The 15,070-nt window shown below is 40.7% G+C and overlaps 1 protein-coding gene across 1 annotated transcript in view; it reads right to left on the bottom strand.

Annotated features, from left to right (window-relative positions):
• Positions 1-2,574: 2,574 nt before the first annotated feature.
• The window catches only part of HSD17B3 (hydroxysteroid 17-beta dehydrogenase 3), a 29,106-nt gene continuing 16,610 nt past the window's right edge, over positions 2,575-15,070 (bottom strand). Inside the window, exons 6-11 of the mRNA XM_090037229.1 lie at positions 14,022-14,057; positions 10,704-10,738; positions 9,831-9,912; positions 4,380-4,445; positions 3,911-4,060; positions 2,575-2,942 (exon numbers count right to left, since the gene is read on the bottom strand). Coding sequence (XP_089893355.1) covers positions 2,832-2,942; positions 3,911-4,060; positions 4,380-4,445; positions 9,831-9,912; positions 10,704-10,738; positions 14,022-14,057 — 480 coding nt within the window. The 3' untranslated portion in view covers positions 2,575-2,831. The remainder of the gene's footprint in view (positions 2,943-3,910; positions 4,061-4,379; positions 4,446-9,830; positions 9,913-10,703; positions 10,739-14,021; positions 14,058-15,070) is intronic.

Raw genomic sequence — 15,070 nt, 5'->3', positions numbered from 1 at the left:
ATTAGGCTGTATTATAAGTCAGGGCAGTATTAGTGGCTGAAAAAGTCAGTCAATAGTTCTGTCACAATGTGCTTTAAAGGAACTCTTGGAACCAGTAGGATAGTGATTACATCAGGGTGGAGCCTAGCTTTTTCTCCTACTTATAGAGGTTGGGTAGTACTTGTACTATAAGGACATAGTCAGGTCAGTTATATAGTTGCTTCTGTTAATTCAAGCAACATCATGGCCTGCTCAAAATATCTAGATTGAAAATGTTCATGTTTACATTTCATTTCCCTACAGGAACATATGAATTGCCATACTGAAAAACTACCTAGTCCAAGGGCCTGTCTCTGGCTCCAACTCATACTAGATGTTTAAGAGAACATAAGAGCAAGAACTGCTATTTGCTGAGTCAGACCATCTGTCCACCTTGCCTAGTATCCTGTCACACAATGGCAGAGGGTGGCTGCTGAAAAGGAGAATGAACTGGGTATCACCAAGGTTTTTTCATATGTTCCTCTCCCACTGGCACCCTCCAGTATTTAGGCTCTAGGAAGCTCTGATTTAGAGGCTGTACCCCTAAATACCATGCTCAATAACTACTGATATACCCTTCCCCTAAAAATTTGTCCAATCCCTTCTTGAATCTGGCTAAGCTGTCAGTTTCCACAGTATCTTGTGGCAATGAGTTCCACACTTTAATTACAGACTGAGAGAAAAAATAACTTCCTTTTGTTAGTTTTCAACTTATTACCTATTAATTTCATTTTATGACTCATTTTATTGTAAGAAATAGTAAATAATAAATCTCTATTTACTTTCTATTTACCATTCAGTATTTTGTAAACACTTCTCATGTCCCCCCTCAAGCATCTCTTTTCTAAACTGAATAGGCCTAGCCTCTTTAGTTTCTCCTCAAGGGGAATGTCCTTCCATACCATTAATGATCCTTGTTGCTCTTCTCTATCCCTTCTCTACTACTCCTATATCATTTTTGAGGTGTGATCAAAACTGGGCACAGGATTTAAGGTGTGAATGCACCATGGATTTATTATAAAGGGATATAATGATACTTTCTGTTTTGTTTACAATTCCCTTAATAATTCCTAACATTTGGTAAGCACTGAAGTGAAATTTTAAGTGAACTGTCCACAATGATTCCCAGATCTCTTTCTTACATGGTAATAACTAATGTAGAGTCTGTCACAGTGTAGGTATAGTTTGGCTTATTTTTGCCCATGTGCATCACTTTACACTAGGGGTGCACCAATAAATATTTTCTTGGCCAATGCTGATAGCCAATTATTAACTAGCCATATTGACTGATACCAATCCAATAACTGATTTACAGGAATGCCACTGGGAAGAGGCTGCCCCTGGCCCTAAGCGCACAGCAGACAGCCCACATCTACCCCATGCACAAATCTGGGGGGGCAGGCACATGGACCCCTATACATCCCCTGGGGGGGGGTTCAGCTGTGGGGAGCCACCCCTCTTCCCATCCCTCTGCACCCCCTGGACAAGCCACCCGCAACTCCATCCCACTCCCTGACCTAGCCCCGGGGTCCCATTCACCACCCTGCCTGGGCAGCACCCCCGGCTCCAGCCCCACTTTCTCCTTCACTGTGAGGCAAACCCCACACCCTTTCCCCTTCACAGACTTACCTGCAGGGCACTGCTCTTCACGCTGTCAGCTGCATTCCTGGCCATGTGCATGTTGCAGCTGTGCTCATGCACACAATGTCCTGGGTTCCCAGCCAGAAGGCATGTTAATTTACCTCTACTTTACACCTATCTACTTCAAATTTCATCTGCCATTTAGTTGCCCATTTACTCAAGAGTGCCAGATCCTTCTGTTGTTCTTTGCAATTTGCCTTGGTCTTTACCACTTCGAATAATTTTGTGTCATCTGCAAATTTGGCCACCTTGCTACTTACCTTCTTTCCAAATCATTTATGAATATGTTAAACAGCACTAGCCCTGATACAGACCACTGAGAGACCCCACGGTTTACTTCTTTCCATCATGAAAACTATTTATAATCACTCTTTGTTTTCTATTTTTAAGCCAACTTCTAAGCCATGAATGGACCTGCCCTGTAATCCCATGTTTACCTAACTTCATTAAGAGCCTCTGATGGAGGAGCTTATCAAATGCTTTCTGGAAGTCCAGATATACTATGCCAAATGGATCACCCTGATCCACCTGCTCTTTGACTTCCTCAAAAAATTCTAGTAGGTTAGTGAGGCATGATCTTTATTTGACAAACCCATGTTGTTTCTTCCCCTGCTAGTTATGTTCATCCATATGCTGAGCAATTCATTTTCTTATTATTGTTTCTACCAATTTTACAGGTAGAGGTTACACAACAGGCAGTTAAAGATCCAAAATTCCTTGCCACTATTATATTTATACTCCTGCAAACTTTCAAAGGCATGATGCATATATCCTCCTCATCCTCCAAAACCTCTTCCTACAGGTCCTGTCACCTTTTGAAAAAGCTTCTGCAAGAATCCAAAGCCTCCAATCTATAAATCACCTGGGTTTTCTTGAAAGCATCAAAATAAAGTCCAAATTCATCTTGGAAACAGAAAATTATCATTTTATTAGTAAACATCAAACAGCTTCATATATCCACTGTATGGAAGCTCAGCAGAGAGCAGCAGCAGCAGCAGCAACATAAGCTCTTACTGACTAGTGGATTTTGAATCAGGCCCTTATAAATTCTTTAGTCAGCACACTGGGCCAATATTACTTTGATGGACTTAAATCAGAGACTGATTTGGCCCAGAAACAAATTATGCAAAGCTAGGATTCTCCATTGCACAGATTCCAAAAGGATAACTTTGTTAGTAGCTCCTCCAGCTGTTCTTCAGATAACTTGTAAATGCATGCAGGACTACCTCTTGAAATCTCTCACTGTGGAATATCCATAAGGGAATGAGCTGCAGGACACAGGCCTTCAGAGCAGTTAAACAAAACAGAGAAAAACAATACAGAGACAAAAAAGATTATAGGCCTCTATATCAATTAAGTGTTAATGTAGGTAATAACAACTAGTATTGAAAGGATTTCTATTTTAATACTTTTGCAGTAAATACTTTTAATCTTTTTCCAGTTTTCAAATGGTGGAGTCTACTATCCTCTCAATACTTGTATCCAATTCTCACAATTGTTAATAGCTACTGTATATAGCTATGTTCTCTACATTACATGATGGTTAACTGGTGCCACATATACGTGGTTTGATCAAAAAGTTCTAAGACTTGATGTTCGGGGTATTGTTCATCAGGAATTTGTACCGAGTGGTCAAACAATCAATCAGGCCTTTTATAAAGAGGTTTTGATTTGACTGAGGGATAAAGTTAGAAGAAACCGCCGCGAGCTGTGTGAAAACGATGGATGGTTTCTGCACCATGACAATGCTCCTTCATACACTGCTGTCTCCATTCAAGAATTTTTGGCTGAAAAAAACATTCCTGTGATACCACACCCTCCATTTTCACCTGACCTTGTCCCATGTGATTTTCTTCTGTTCCCAAAAATCAAAATGAAGCTGAAAGGAAGGAGATTTGATGACATTCCAACCATCCATAAGAACGTGGAAGTGGACCTCAAAAAAATCACAGTTGAAGACTTTCAGCATTGCTTCCAAAAGTGGCAGGAATGTTAGGACAAGTGCGTATCATCTGGGGGAGATTACGTTGAAGGGGACAGCTCATAAAAATGTTGTTTGTACACTATGCTTTAAAAAGGCTAAGTCTAAGAACTTTTTGATCACCCCTCGTACACATCAATAACCCATAGCTGGCATTAGGCTTAGACAACATTTCTCATTTGATCCAAAGTCTATTGAAATCAATGAGAAGACTTCTGTTGAGTTTAACAAGCCTCTGGAGTGCCCCTCATGATTATTAAAATCAATTACCAAGATTTCATGGGATAAACAACCAAATATCTCATCTCCAAAGGTGACATAATCCAGTGATTCTTTAACATATTCCTCCGCAGTCTTCATTATTATATTTGGTTTTTGGTATTTGGTCATTGGAGTAGACACACCATATGGAGTCACCACCTAAAACAGAAAATCATCATAACTTTCAGGGGTGTATCAACTACAAATATTTACATAATACTTTTCATTCTTTAGAATTCCATAGTACTGAACAAACTGTAGCCACCTGAAGTGAAATGGCAGCCATTTTTCAGGTAGAACAGGAAAAGGAAGCTTAGATATCACAGAGAGGAAAGGAAAAGGAAATTCTGACATGGGCATTGAAGCATCCAGAATTTCACATAGGACACCAAGCACCTTATGTCACTGGCCATCCTGTGTTGGATTTCAAGGATTCATGAAAGCAAAAGTAATTATGATAAGATAGATACTGTATTACCTGTATGATAATTCCCTTTTTCTTATACTCTGCTTGAAGTGCTTTGGAAAATGTGCATATATAAGCCTAGAATGATAAAATTAAATACATATAATCATAAGATACTGAAATTTCCTGTAAACATGCAGACCCTCATCCCCATGCCCACATGCATGTACACAGACCCCTTATCAAATAAACTAAGTATCATCCAAAGACTTAGGCACAACTGATGTGCAAGACTAGAAGACAAGTTGATTAGTTCACACACTATTGAACTACAGAAAGGAGACCCAATGCTGACTCCGAAGGACTTGTTTACATTATAAAAATCTGTACCTATATTCCAGCACAAACCAGAAGTGAAGCAAATACTACTGAAGACAGGCCCTGAATATTTACCCTGCATCATGAAAAACATGGTTCATACGACAGTGGCAAAAATGCTGGAGCCTAGCTCCTATATTCCAAACCAGAATATAATGTATTCTTCTTTTGCTGATGCCATCCCGTATAATTTCCAGAACAGTAAATTCACTTACTTGATTGAAGTTTCTTTTAATTGACTATAGTGAATGAACCGAGTACTGGGTAACATGTCCCCTGCAAAACACGCTAGGAAATATGGTCATCACACCAGACAACAAAGCTAACCTATTTAACAACTTCTTTGCCTCTATTTTCCTGAGCAGGGACTGGATCAGCCCCCCTACCAGGTCCCCCTTAGGCCCCAGGAGAGGCGCACCTAGGCCAAGGGTCAGTGAGGATCTAGTTAGGGAACTTCTGGAGGGACTGGATGTATTTAAATCAGCTGATCTGGACGATCTCCACCCCAGAGTGCTGAGGGAATTAGCTGAGGTCACTGCGGGACCCTGGCATGGCTTTACGAGCACTCGTGGTGCTCTGGTGTGGTGCCAGAAGACTGGAAGAGGGCCAATGGGTTCCCATCTTCAAAAAAGGGAGGAAGGAGGAACCAGGAAACTATAGGGTAGTTAGTCTTACCTTGATCCTGGGTAAGCTTTTTGAGAGAATTATCCTGGCACATGTCCACAAGGGGCCACCGGGGGAGACTATGCTTAGGGGCAACCAACACGGGTTCATTAGAGACAGGTCCTGCCAGACCAACCTGGTGGCCTTCTATGACCAGGTCACAAAATCCCTAGATGCAGGGGTAGCAGTGGACATAGTCTTTCTGGACTTCAGGAAGGCCTTTGACACTGTCTCTCACCCCATTCTCATTAAAAAACTGGGGGACTGTGGTGTTGATACCTACACAGTCAAATGGGTCACTAACTGGCTGGAGGGCTGCACCCAGAGAGTGGTGGTGGACGGGTCTTATTTGACCTGGAGGGTGGTGGGCAGTGGGGTCCCCCAGGGCTCATTCCTTGGGCCCGCACTATTCACCATCTTCATCACTGACTTGGACGAGAGGGAAAAAAGCACCCTGTTCAAATTTGCTGAGGACACTAAGATGTGGGGGGATGTGGGCATGCTAGAAGGGAGGAATAGGCTGCAATCGGGCCTAGACAGGTTACAGGGGTGGGGTGCAGAGGCAAAAAAGGATCTTGGAGTCATCACTGACTCCAAGATGAACATGGGCCGGCAGTGTGGGGATACAGTCAGGAAGGCCAACCGTACCTTGTTATGCATCCACAGATGCATCTCAAGCAGGTCCAGGGAGGCAATACTCCTCCTCTATGCAGCAATGGTCAGGCCGCAGTTGGAGTACTGCGTCCAGTTCTAGGCGCTGCACTTCAGGAGGGATGTGGACAACATGGAGAAGGTCCAGAGGAGGCCACTTGCATGATCAGGGGGCAGCAGGGCAGGCCATATGAGGAGAGGCTACGGGACTTGAACCTGTTCAGCCTCCACAAGAGAAGACTGAGGGGGGACCTAGTGGCCTGTTACAAACTAGTCAGAGGGGACCAGCAGGCATTGGGGGAGTCCCTGTTTCCCCAAGCACTACCAGGAGTGACTAGAAATAACGGTCACAAGCTGGCAGAGGGTAGATTTAGGCAAGATAGCAGGAAGCGCTACTCCACGGTCAGGGCGGCTAGGGTCTGGAACCAACTTCCAAGCGAAGTGGTGCTGGCTCCTACCCTGGGGGTCTTTAAGAGGAGGCTAGATGTACACGTTGCTGGGGTCATTTGACCCCAGTACTTTTTCCTGCCATGGCAGGGGGTCAGACTTGATGATCTGCTCAGGTCCCTTCCAACCCTACAAACTATGAAACCCTGAAGCTGGTCTGGAACATGCACATATTTTTTTGCCATTGTTCAAGAGCCTTCTGCATCATCAAAACAATTAAAAGCCACAAGTCGGGCTCCGTATACTTACTGGTTTATAAATATTGAGATTTTAAAAAAACCCATAATTTGACAGTGTTTTGTTGTCTTCTGGTGTTTTAGACTTTAGGATTCATCCTCTCAAACATTTGTCCACAACATAAAGGTTAGAAATATACTATTTTTGAAGTGAAGGCTGAATTTCTTACATAATCATGATTTCATGCAATTATGTGAATTTTAAGAAAAATTGCAAGACTTAGCCACATTGAATGTTTCATCAGGAAGTAGCTGCATAATAACAATACTGAAGATAAATCTCATGGTAATTTCTAGCCAGTTCTCAGACAGGTCTTATTGTTTTATACATCAGTATTTTCACACCAGAATCTAAAGATATAAAGAACCACAAGTGGAAAGCTCCTTTCTTTAATATGGGATTAATTTTATAGTATTAGACAATTAATCATTTGCACAGTTCTTTTTAGTCCATTATGTCAATTCAATCCAAAAAGATGGAAGCAAAGCTCATGCAGTGCCTATCCCCTATGAGAAACAAAACAAAGCAATAGAATAGTTAGTTGGCTGAATGTGCTCTGTCAGGCCACAGAGAATAAAAGCTGTATTTTGCATTTGATTCTTAGATGAAGCTGCTACATAAGCTCTCTAAGAAAAAGAATGAAACAGAAGACAAAAGAGCTATTTGCCAGGACCTTAAATTTGAGTCTTTTCTCATATTCATAGACCCAAGTTACATGTATGGATTTGAATGTGGCATCTAGACTTAAAGGTACACAAGGTTCAAGTATTTCAACCTAGTTTGATATCATCCCTAATCATGGATGTGCGCAGGGGGGAAAGGGGGCTGAGTCCCTTCTGCCTTGCACTTTGTATAGCATGTCATTCCTACACAGTTGGAATTAAAAGTGAGAATAAAATACTATTGAACCAGTATTCTCCACTTAGTTACACCACATTAGTTACTTTGCACATGGAAATAACTATAGAAATAAGATGCATCTACATGAGATGTTACTGTGGAGCTGCCTAATTAGCTCTCCAGTAAATATCTCAGCATCTACACATTCGCTCTTATTAGGGTGCACTAAACTAATAAACTCTGGAGCAAGCAAAACAACTCTGGAGTTTTTCATGTGCAGCAATGCACATGTAGACACTGCCTGGCTGCCTGGGGCATGAGGTTGCTTCAGTGCAGGGGCTATCTACTGGCTAACCCTGCAATGAGGCACCCTCATGCCCCAGCCAGCTCCTCCACAGCACACTAAGCCCGGTTGGAGCAGCCCCGGGCTGCTGTAGCCAGGGTTGCTCTGACTAGGTTCAATGTGATATGCACGATAAACTCTGGAGCAATATTTGCCAGAGTTTTTTTGCTTCTGGGCCCACATTCAAAAGGCACCCCCAAGAGCAAAATACTCCAAAGTAGTAAGCTCCAGCGTTTACTTGAGCACATTAATTGCACATGTAGATGTGCCCATAGAAAGGAAGAATGATCTAATGATTAAAGGAATCCAGAGATCTGGGTTTCAGTCCCTGCTATACCGTAGGGTTCTCAATGCGACTTTAGGCAAGTCTCACTGCCTCATTTCTCCATTGGTAAAAACAAGAATAATAGCACTTCTCCATCTCAAATTAAAGACTGTTTGACACAGATACTGTAGTGATGGGGGACCTGCAAGTATCAGAGACAGAGAGACTCAGTAGATAACTGATAACTTTTATACAACCAAGCTTTTTCAAACATCAAAAAATATTTGGTTTGAACCTGATTCAATTTTTTACTAGAGCTATGAGAAACTTAGGTAAATAGAAGAGAAACCAGAGGCTTTCGTTTTTGTTACACAGCTGAGGACTATGTTTGTTTAAGGATTGTCTGGGTTTTGAGTGCGCTCAGATGGAATTTCAAGCAAACCTAAGCTGTGCGGTTTTGAGTGGAAATAACCAAAACTTTAGTTTGCTGGTTTCACTTAAAGATTTGAGGAATTTTTAACTCACCTTAATATCTCAAAGTGGAACAGCAGATGGGTTGAACTCAGGCAAAACATCAGCCATCTCTTCAATACACAAAAGCTTCATGCTCAGATCAGCAAATAGATTCTGTATAGCTTCTGGTTATAAATCAGTTAGCTCATCCCTACAGAAGTCATCATTGCCTGTTCTTTTATTTAGTTCAGGGGAATTCTGTGAATATTGTAGTTGTGTTATTTAAATATGTAAGTGAAATATTCCAACTTTATGAGCCTGTTCCTCAGCTGCTGTGAATTTATGGTGCACCGTAGGTTCCTGAATCTCGGTAGGTGCATCTACATGTGAAATTAAGGCTGAGAAATAAACTCTGGTGCAGTTTGTGCTGGAGTCAACTGTTCCCAGGCACAGAATCTACATGTGCACCCAAAACAGAAGCACTTTGAGCCTGGGTGGAATAGCCCTGGGCTAGCAGAGGAACCTGGGGGTCAGCCCCAGGCTTTGGGTGGTGGCAACAGGTGGCATTGGGGCTGGCTGGGGCACGAGGATGCTAAAGTGCGCACCTAGGTAGCAGGCAACCTCTGCACTTTTACCACCCTCGTGCCCCAGCCAGCCCCTGTCACCACCTACACGTTTCAGCTCACAGAATTATTTCACCATAGGGTAGTGCTGTCCCTGACAGTACTGTCATATGGTGGAGTTAATTAATTACTGCATCCTAATATACTGCATCCATTTGTAGACTGACACTTTACTGTGAAGCTAAAATGTGAAATCCGTAGTAGTGAAATCTGCAGTAAAGAGTACCTGTAGATGCACCCGGCGAGGGTAAAACTGTTTCTTTATTGACTTCAAGGAAACTACCTGAGGTTGCAAACAGATATACCAATTTTATCAACACCAAAGAATGGCCATACAGGCTGTTGCAATGCACCTGTGATCTCTATATGATTCTGTAACAATACAAGTATAGTAAAACTGTTCCAACTTCAAGCCCTCTTCATTCAGGGTCAAAGGGAGGGTGAACTAGCTAACTTACATTGTTACAGAATCCTGAGCAGCAGCTCCCTCCTCCCCTTGTAAAGCAGGTTTGTCCATATCTTGAAATACCCAAGTAGAAGACCTGGTCTTATAATAGCACATATTGTGTTTTGGGTGACTATTGTATCAACATTTATTTATGAAGCAATTGGAAAAAACTTACTTTAGAAGCTGAATACAAAGTATACAATGGACAAGGAAAGGTGCCCAAACCAGAAGAAAGGTTCAGAATAAGTCCTTTTTGTCTGAAATTCAAGTTATATTTAGTTACATTTAATTTACCTTTTACTATATCACAGCAGTACCTGGCTACTGCATAAAATGAAATTTTCCTTCTAGACATCAAAACTCCTTTATAGAAACAAAACGGGTCACATTCTCACAGAATAAGTCTTTAGAGCTCACTTAAGATAATAAAATATAAAATGGCAGAAATAACTTCCTAAGTGCAATTTAATTAGTACAGCTGGAACACGCTGGTATATATCTCACTGAGCCGAAACAGTTGATATTTGAAAACTTCATAGAAAATATTTTAGTCTCATATTTGATCATCACTCTTTTCTGATTATCAACACATGCTTCCTGCTTATTGCATTTGTGCCTCAAGTGTCAGTCAACACGGTAAAAGGCAGCTCAGAGCAGTAAAAAACAGCTTTACTTCAGAAATAACTACTTAAAGTTAGAAATTTAACTGTATTGGTGCCAAGAACAAAAATGTTTTCTGTGCCCTAGAATATTGTATTGCCTATGTTTTCTCCAGATCTTGAGACCTTACATATGTGAGTAACAGTCTTTCAATCCTATGTCTTAAAGACACATTCACTTGAAACCATTCAGAAAAATTAATTCATCTTTCCTTTTTAAAAATAATTCTTATAATATGTGCCCATGGCAGAAGGGGTAACAAAAACTAATGACATCAAGTAGCATCATGCCAGGAAGTAGAATAGTTATTGTTGAACTAATTGGAGATGGCAAGTTCTTGCTACAACTGAAACCAACGGAAATTTTAAGGGAAAAAAACAGAGTTTACCTTGGCTCCATTTGCTTCAAAATTATTCTTGTCATCTAAAAGAAATAAATGAGTTAAGAGTTAAACACATTCTCCTCTTTCTCTCCCCAAATTCCTGTCCTTCTTCCCAAGTTTCTTTCTCTTTTTTCTTTTTCTTTTTATAATTTTTGCAGACAAAATACATTATATAAATATATCAATAAGTAATTCTTGAAAGCATGGGGCCTTAGTCATATGGATAAGAATTAAGAAGCTAAAAAACTGGCACCTTGAAATTTCTGGAAGTCATTAGAAATGTTACGAACACAAATTAGAGCACGCCAATAAATTGAACTGTTATCAATAGGTTTCAGGAGTCAGTCTGATAAGTAATTAAAAATTCTTAAATTTAACTAACCTGAATAACTTGGGTCTGCAATACAGAGTCAGAAATCTAAGGAGTGTCTAAATTCATGCTACATCATCATTTTTCAACAAGAATCAGAAATTGCAGATACATGACAAGAAAAGGGAAAAGGTTATCAACTCTTTCAAACATAAAAAAAGCTTGAGCGTGATTTTGGATCTTAATTATTGAGTCACATACCCCTATCATGTGACCCTGTTTTATCAATACACTTAATCACATGCTTGACACTGGGCATGTGCCTGAATCCCTTGCAACTCAACTAGGTAAGTCTTTGTAGATGAAGAGCCTTAACAGAGAATAGACAAAGAAAGAGAAAGGAAACAATGAAAAGTAGAGCAAATAAATGGTGAAGATAAACATGCCCATATGTTCCATGCTATACTTTCAGTAGAGTGAAGGAGTTGGGAATGTGATGGCTGATATTTATAGAAATCATAGAAAATTAGGGTTGGATGGGACCTCGGAGGTCATCTAGTCCAACCCCCTGCTCAAAGCAGAACCATCTCCAACCATATAATTCCAACCAAGGCTTTGTCTAGCCTGGTCTTAAAAACCTCCAAGGATGGAGATTCTACGACATCTCTGGGTAACCTGCTCCAGTACTTAATTACCCTCCTACTGAGAATGTTTTTCATAATATCTAACCTAAACTTCCATGGGTGCTACTTGAGACCATTGGTCCTTGTTCTGTCATCTGCCACCACTGAGAACAGTCTAACCCATCATCTTTGAAACCACCACCCTTCAGGTTGTTATTAAATCCCCCCTCAGTCTTCTCTTCTCCAAACTAAATAAGCCCAGTCCCCTCAGCATATCCTCATAAGTCATATGTCCCAGGACCCTAACCATATGCTTTATGTTCAGAATGGTCTTTAAAAAACAGAGGATGAAAGTATGTCAAGTCAGACTGGTAAGGGAGGAGTTACCAAGCACCATGGACAAAACAGATAAAGGTCTAGAAGTGAGAGTGGCTGTAAGATTTCAATAAATTTATCTTAAAGCTTCACTGAAGCAAAGATGGTAAGAGAAAGAAGCAAGAATAAAGAGGAAAGGAGATGCTACATGAGAAATTCTGCCCTTATTCAAGTCAATGGCAAAAAGCTGATTAACTTCAATGGGACCAGAATTTCATGCTAGGATGATAAGAATTTGGAGAGACAAAAGGCCAGGAGCTTATATCTGATCAAGATAGAAGACAAGCCAAAGGAAACATTTGAAAAGGGGTTGGACATAGAGAAGTGGGCAAGGATCACAATTTTTTATCAGCTTTTGTTTAGACCAGGGGTGTCAAACATAGAGCCCATGGGCCAGATCTGGCCCACAGCTTTGCTGTGCCGGAGCCTTCCTGAGGCCTGGGCAAGACCCGTGGCACTGGAGCCCCAGCAGCACTACAGTTTGTCCCTACAGCCGCAGCCAAGCACTTGGGCAAAAGCTGCAGTCGAGAGCCCCAGCAGCACCAGAGGAAGAAGCCTGGCACTGTGACTTGTTCCTGTGGCGGTAGCCAGGCATCCAGGATGCTGGGCCTCTTACCTCCGAAACCAGCCAGAGTGGGTACCGTGTGTGCTGGAACTAACATGGGGGAGGTCCCTGGGCCCAATACATCTGGCCAGCCCTGCAACATTCATCTGGCCTGTGGGATGAGGCGAGTTTGACACTCCTGGTTTAGACTACTATGGGGGAAGTGGATCTGTGAGATGCCAGGAAGAAGACTGTAGTAGCCGGGTGGAAAAATCATCAGGGCTTTGAAAGATGGGAGGGTGGAGCAAGGTGGAGGGGTGGAGAGTGGCTACTGGATGAGAATTTTTGTAGAAAGAAATAAAAGGAGACCGTGTAAACCATACTCAGATTTTCATAACGTGCTTGTTCTTTGTATTGAGTGCATGTATTTATGGTACAGATGAATATGCAAGCTTGTCTGTTCTGTTGAACTGACTTACAGTAACCAGGCTTTCAACAAAAGAAATCCTTTTTTAAAAAATGTTTATTTTATTTTGATTAAACAATTGCTTGAGGATTTATTCTTCTTTAAAATATGTAATATTTATCTAAGCTGACACTGCTTATTTTGACTAATCCTATTCCAACATGCTTGAACCCAGCTTTCCCTTCCTCCCCTTCCCCCTCTTCATGTAGAATTGTTTTTGGGTACATGCTTTTGCTGCATTTTAGACTCCAGATATCCTCCAACAAAAATATTCCTTGGTAAATAAAACAATTCTTAGAGGAGAAGAAGAGGTTTGGTCTAATGTGCTGGAGAAAGTACATGGTGTCATCAACCAGCAGTCTAAATTTGGGAGGTAGGTGCTTAGATAAGGTGAAGAGACTTTTAACAATTGAAGTGAGAGGATGTTGATAAACACCTCTCCCAATATGTTCAAAATTATATTAGTTAAGGTTGAGGTGAACTGTGAAGTGTTAGGCTGTAGCTCAGTTTAATATGCTGCTCCAAGAAGCAGAACAAAATGAAATCTTAATCCGATTTAGACAGGTGGTGAAATATTGCCTGACTTCAAGTAGATAATCAGAATTAGAGCTGGCAGAGAATGCCAGTTCTGTCTTGTGACAACTGGTTCAAGAATTATGACAAAGCATTTGGCTTCCTATCTCTCCCTCCCTTTCTTGTACATCCTAGGTCTGAGAAACTCTCTCATAAAAGAGTTCGTTGGAATTAAGAAGTTTTCAGTTGGACATAAAAAAAAATTATCACAAAGATTTCAAATAGCTCTTATCAAAATAGTTCACAGGTAGTAAAATTTGGTATGTTGATTAAATCCCTGAAGTAATACTGCCTTTCCTGCTAAGGATCAGCAAATAGGGGTAAACAAATCAAAATGAAGGTAGGTAGGAATGGGTTCATGTCTTTTTCGGTTATTGTCTTTTTCAGAAATATATTCTTTGCCTTGCATGTTAAAAATGCATGCATCACATACCTTGGTAACAGAGATAATGTTGCAGTTGATGAGGTTCTATTGGAAACAAAGAAAAATGCAATGATGCATTTTGAGGCGTTCCAAAGCTGGTGTTGATAATATAAAAAGATTCATTTTGAAAAGACTTCTTAAAGTGACTTTTGCACTATACCTTATTTATCATACTTTCATAGGAGCTGCACATACATATTTAGGAGCACAAATGCATACAAGCTTTTTTGCTCGTTTAATTTAAACATGGCCTTCAAAAAGCATGGTTATGATTGTGCAGACATAATTTTTCCAAGTCTTTGCAGATACCAACACTGGGATGCTGGGCAAACAAACTGTATCTGTGCAATCAAATTAAGTAGATAGACACAGAAAGTAAAGTGTAATGTTTGAGTACCAGGCGGAACCTTTTTTAAAAATGTGGCCCTCAATGATCCAGGTTATGATTTACTTTATAGCCAGCCAGGTGCATATTTAAGTGGGGGTGAGGAAAAAGTGGTCTAGGTAGAAACTACTTCTAACATTGCTTATGTGGGTTTAATATAATAGTATCAATGTGGCAAGGTGAAGAGAAATTCAAGAAGTTTGACTGCATAAACTGTACCAGGTATTTATTCTCTAAAACTATCCTTCTTTAAAACCTACACCAAAAATATTCACCAACAAAGCCAACAGAAAGTTTTCCATTTATAGAAGCAACAGCAACTTCAAAGAAGCAACATTAATTTAGACATTATTAGTATTACTACTACTACTATTATTATTCCACATTTATATTGTAGAAACACTTTAAAAGCCATGACCAGGCTGGGCATCAATATGCCTAGTGATGTGAAAACATTTCATGACTAAGAGTCCTAGATGCTACTGATTCTTCACCACTGTGCCCTGAGTCAGCCACTCTCCCGGTCAATCATTAAGCCCTTTAGTCAATATTGCTTAATTCTAAACATTGTTCTTCTCTCACCAGCCCCTTTGAAAAGTCCATTAGGGCCCAGCTCTTCTCCCACTACACTGAATGACTTACTTCCGTTGACTACTATGATTGGAGCAGGGTG

Source organism: Crocodylus siamensis, chromosome 3 (genome assembly GCF_052110815.1).
Source record: "Crocodylus siamensis isolate JL-2025a chromosome 3, ASM5211081v1, whole genome shotgun sequence".
NCBI classification, from domain to species: Eukaryota; Metazoa; Chordata; order Crocodylia; family Crocodylidae; genus Crocodylus; species Crocodylus siamensis.
Note: the sequence above shows the minus strand (reverse complement) of the source record. Positions and strands in the feature narration are given on the sequence as shown.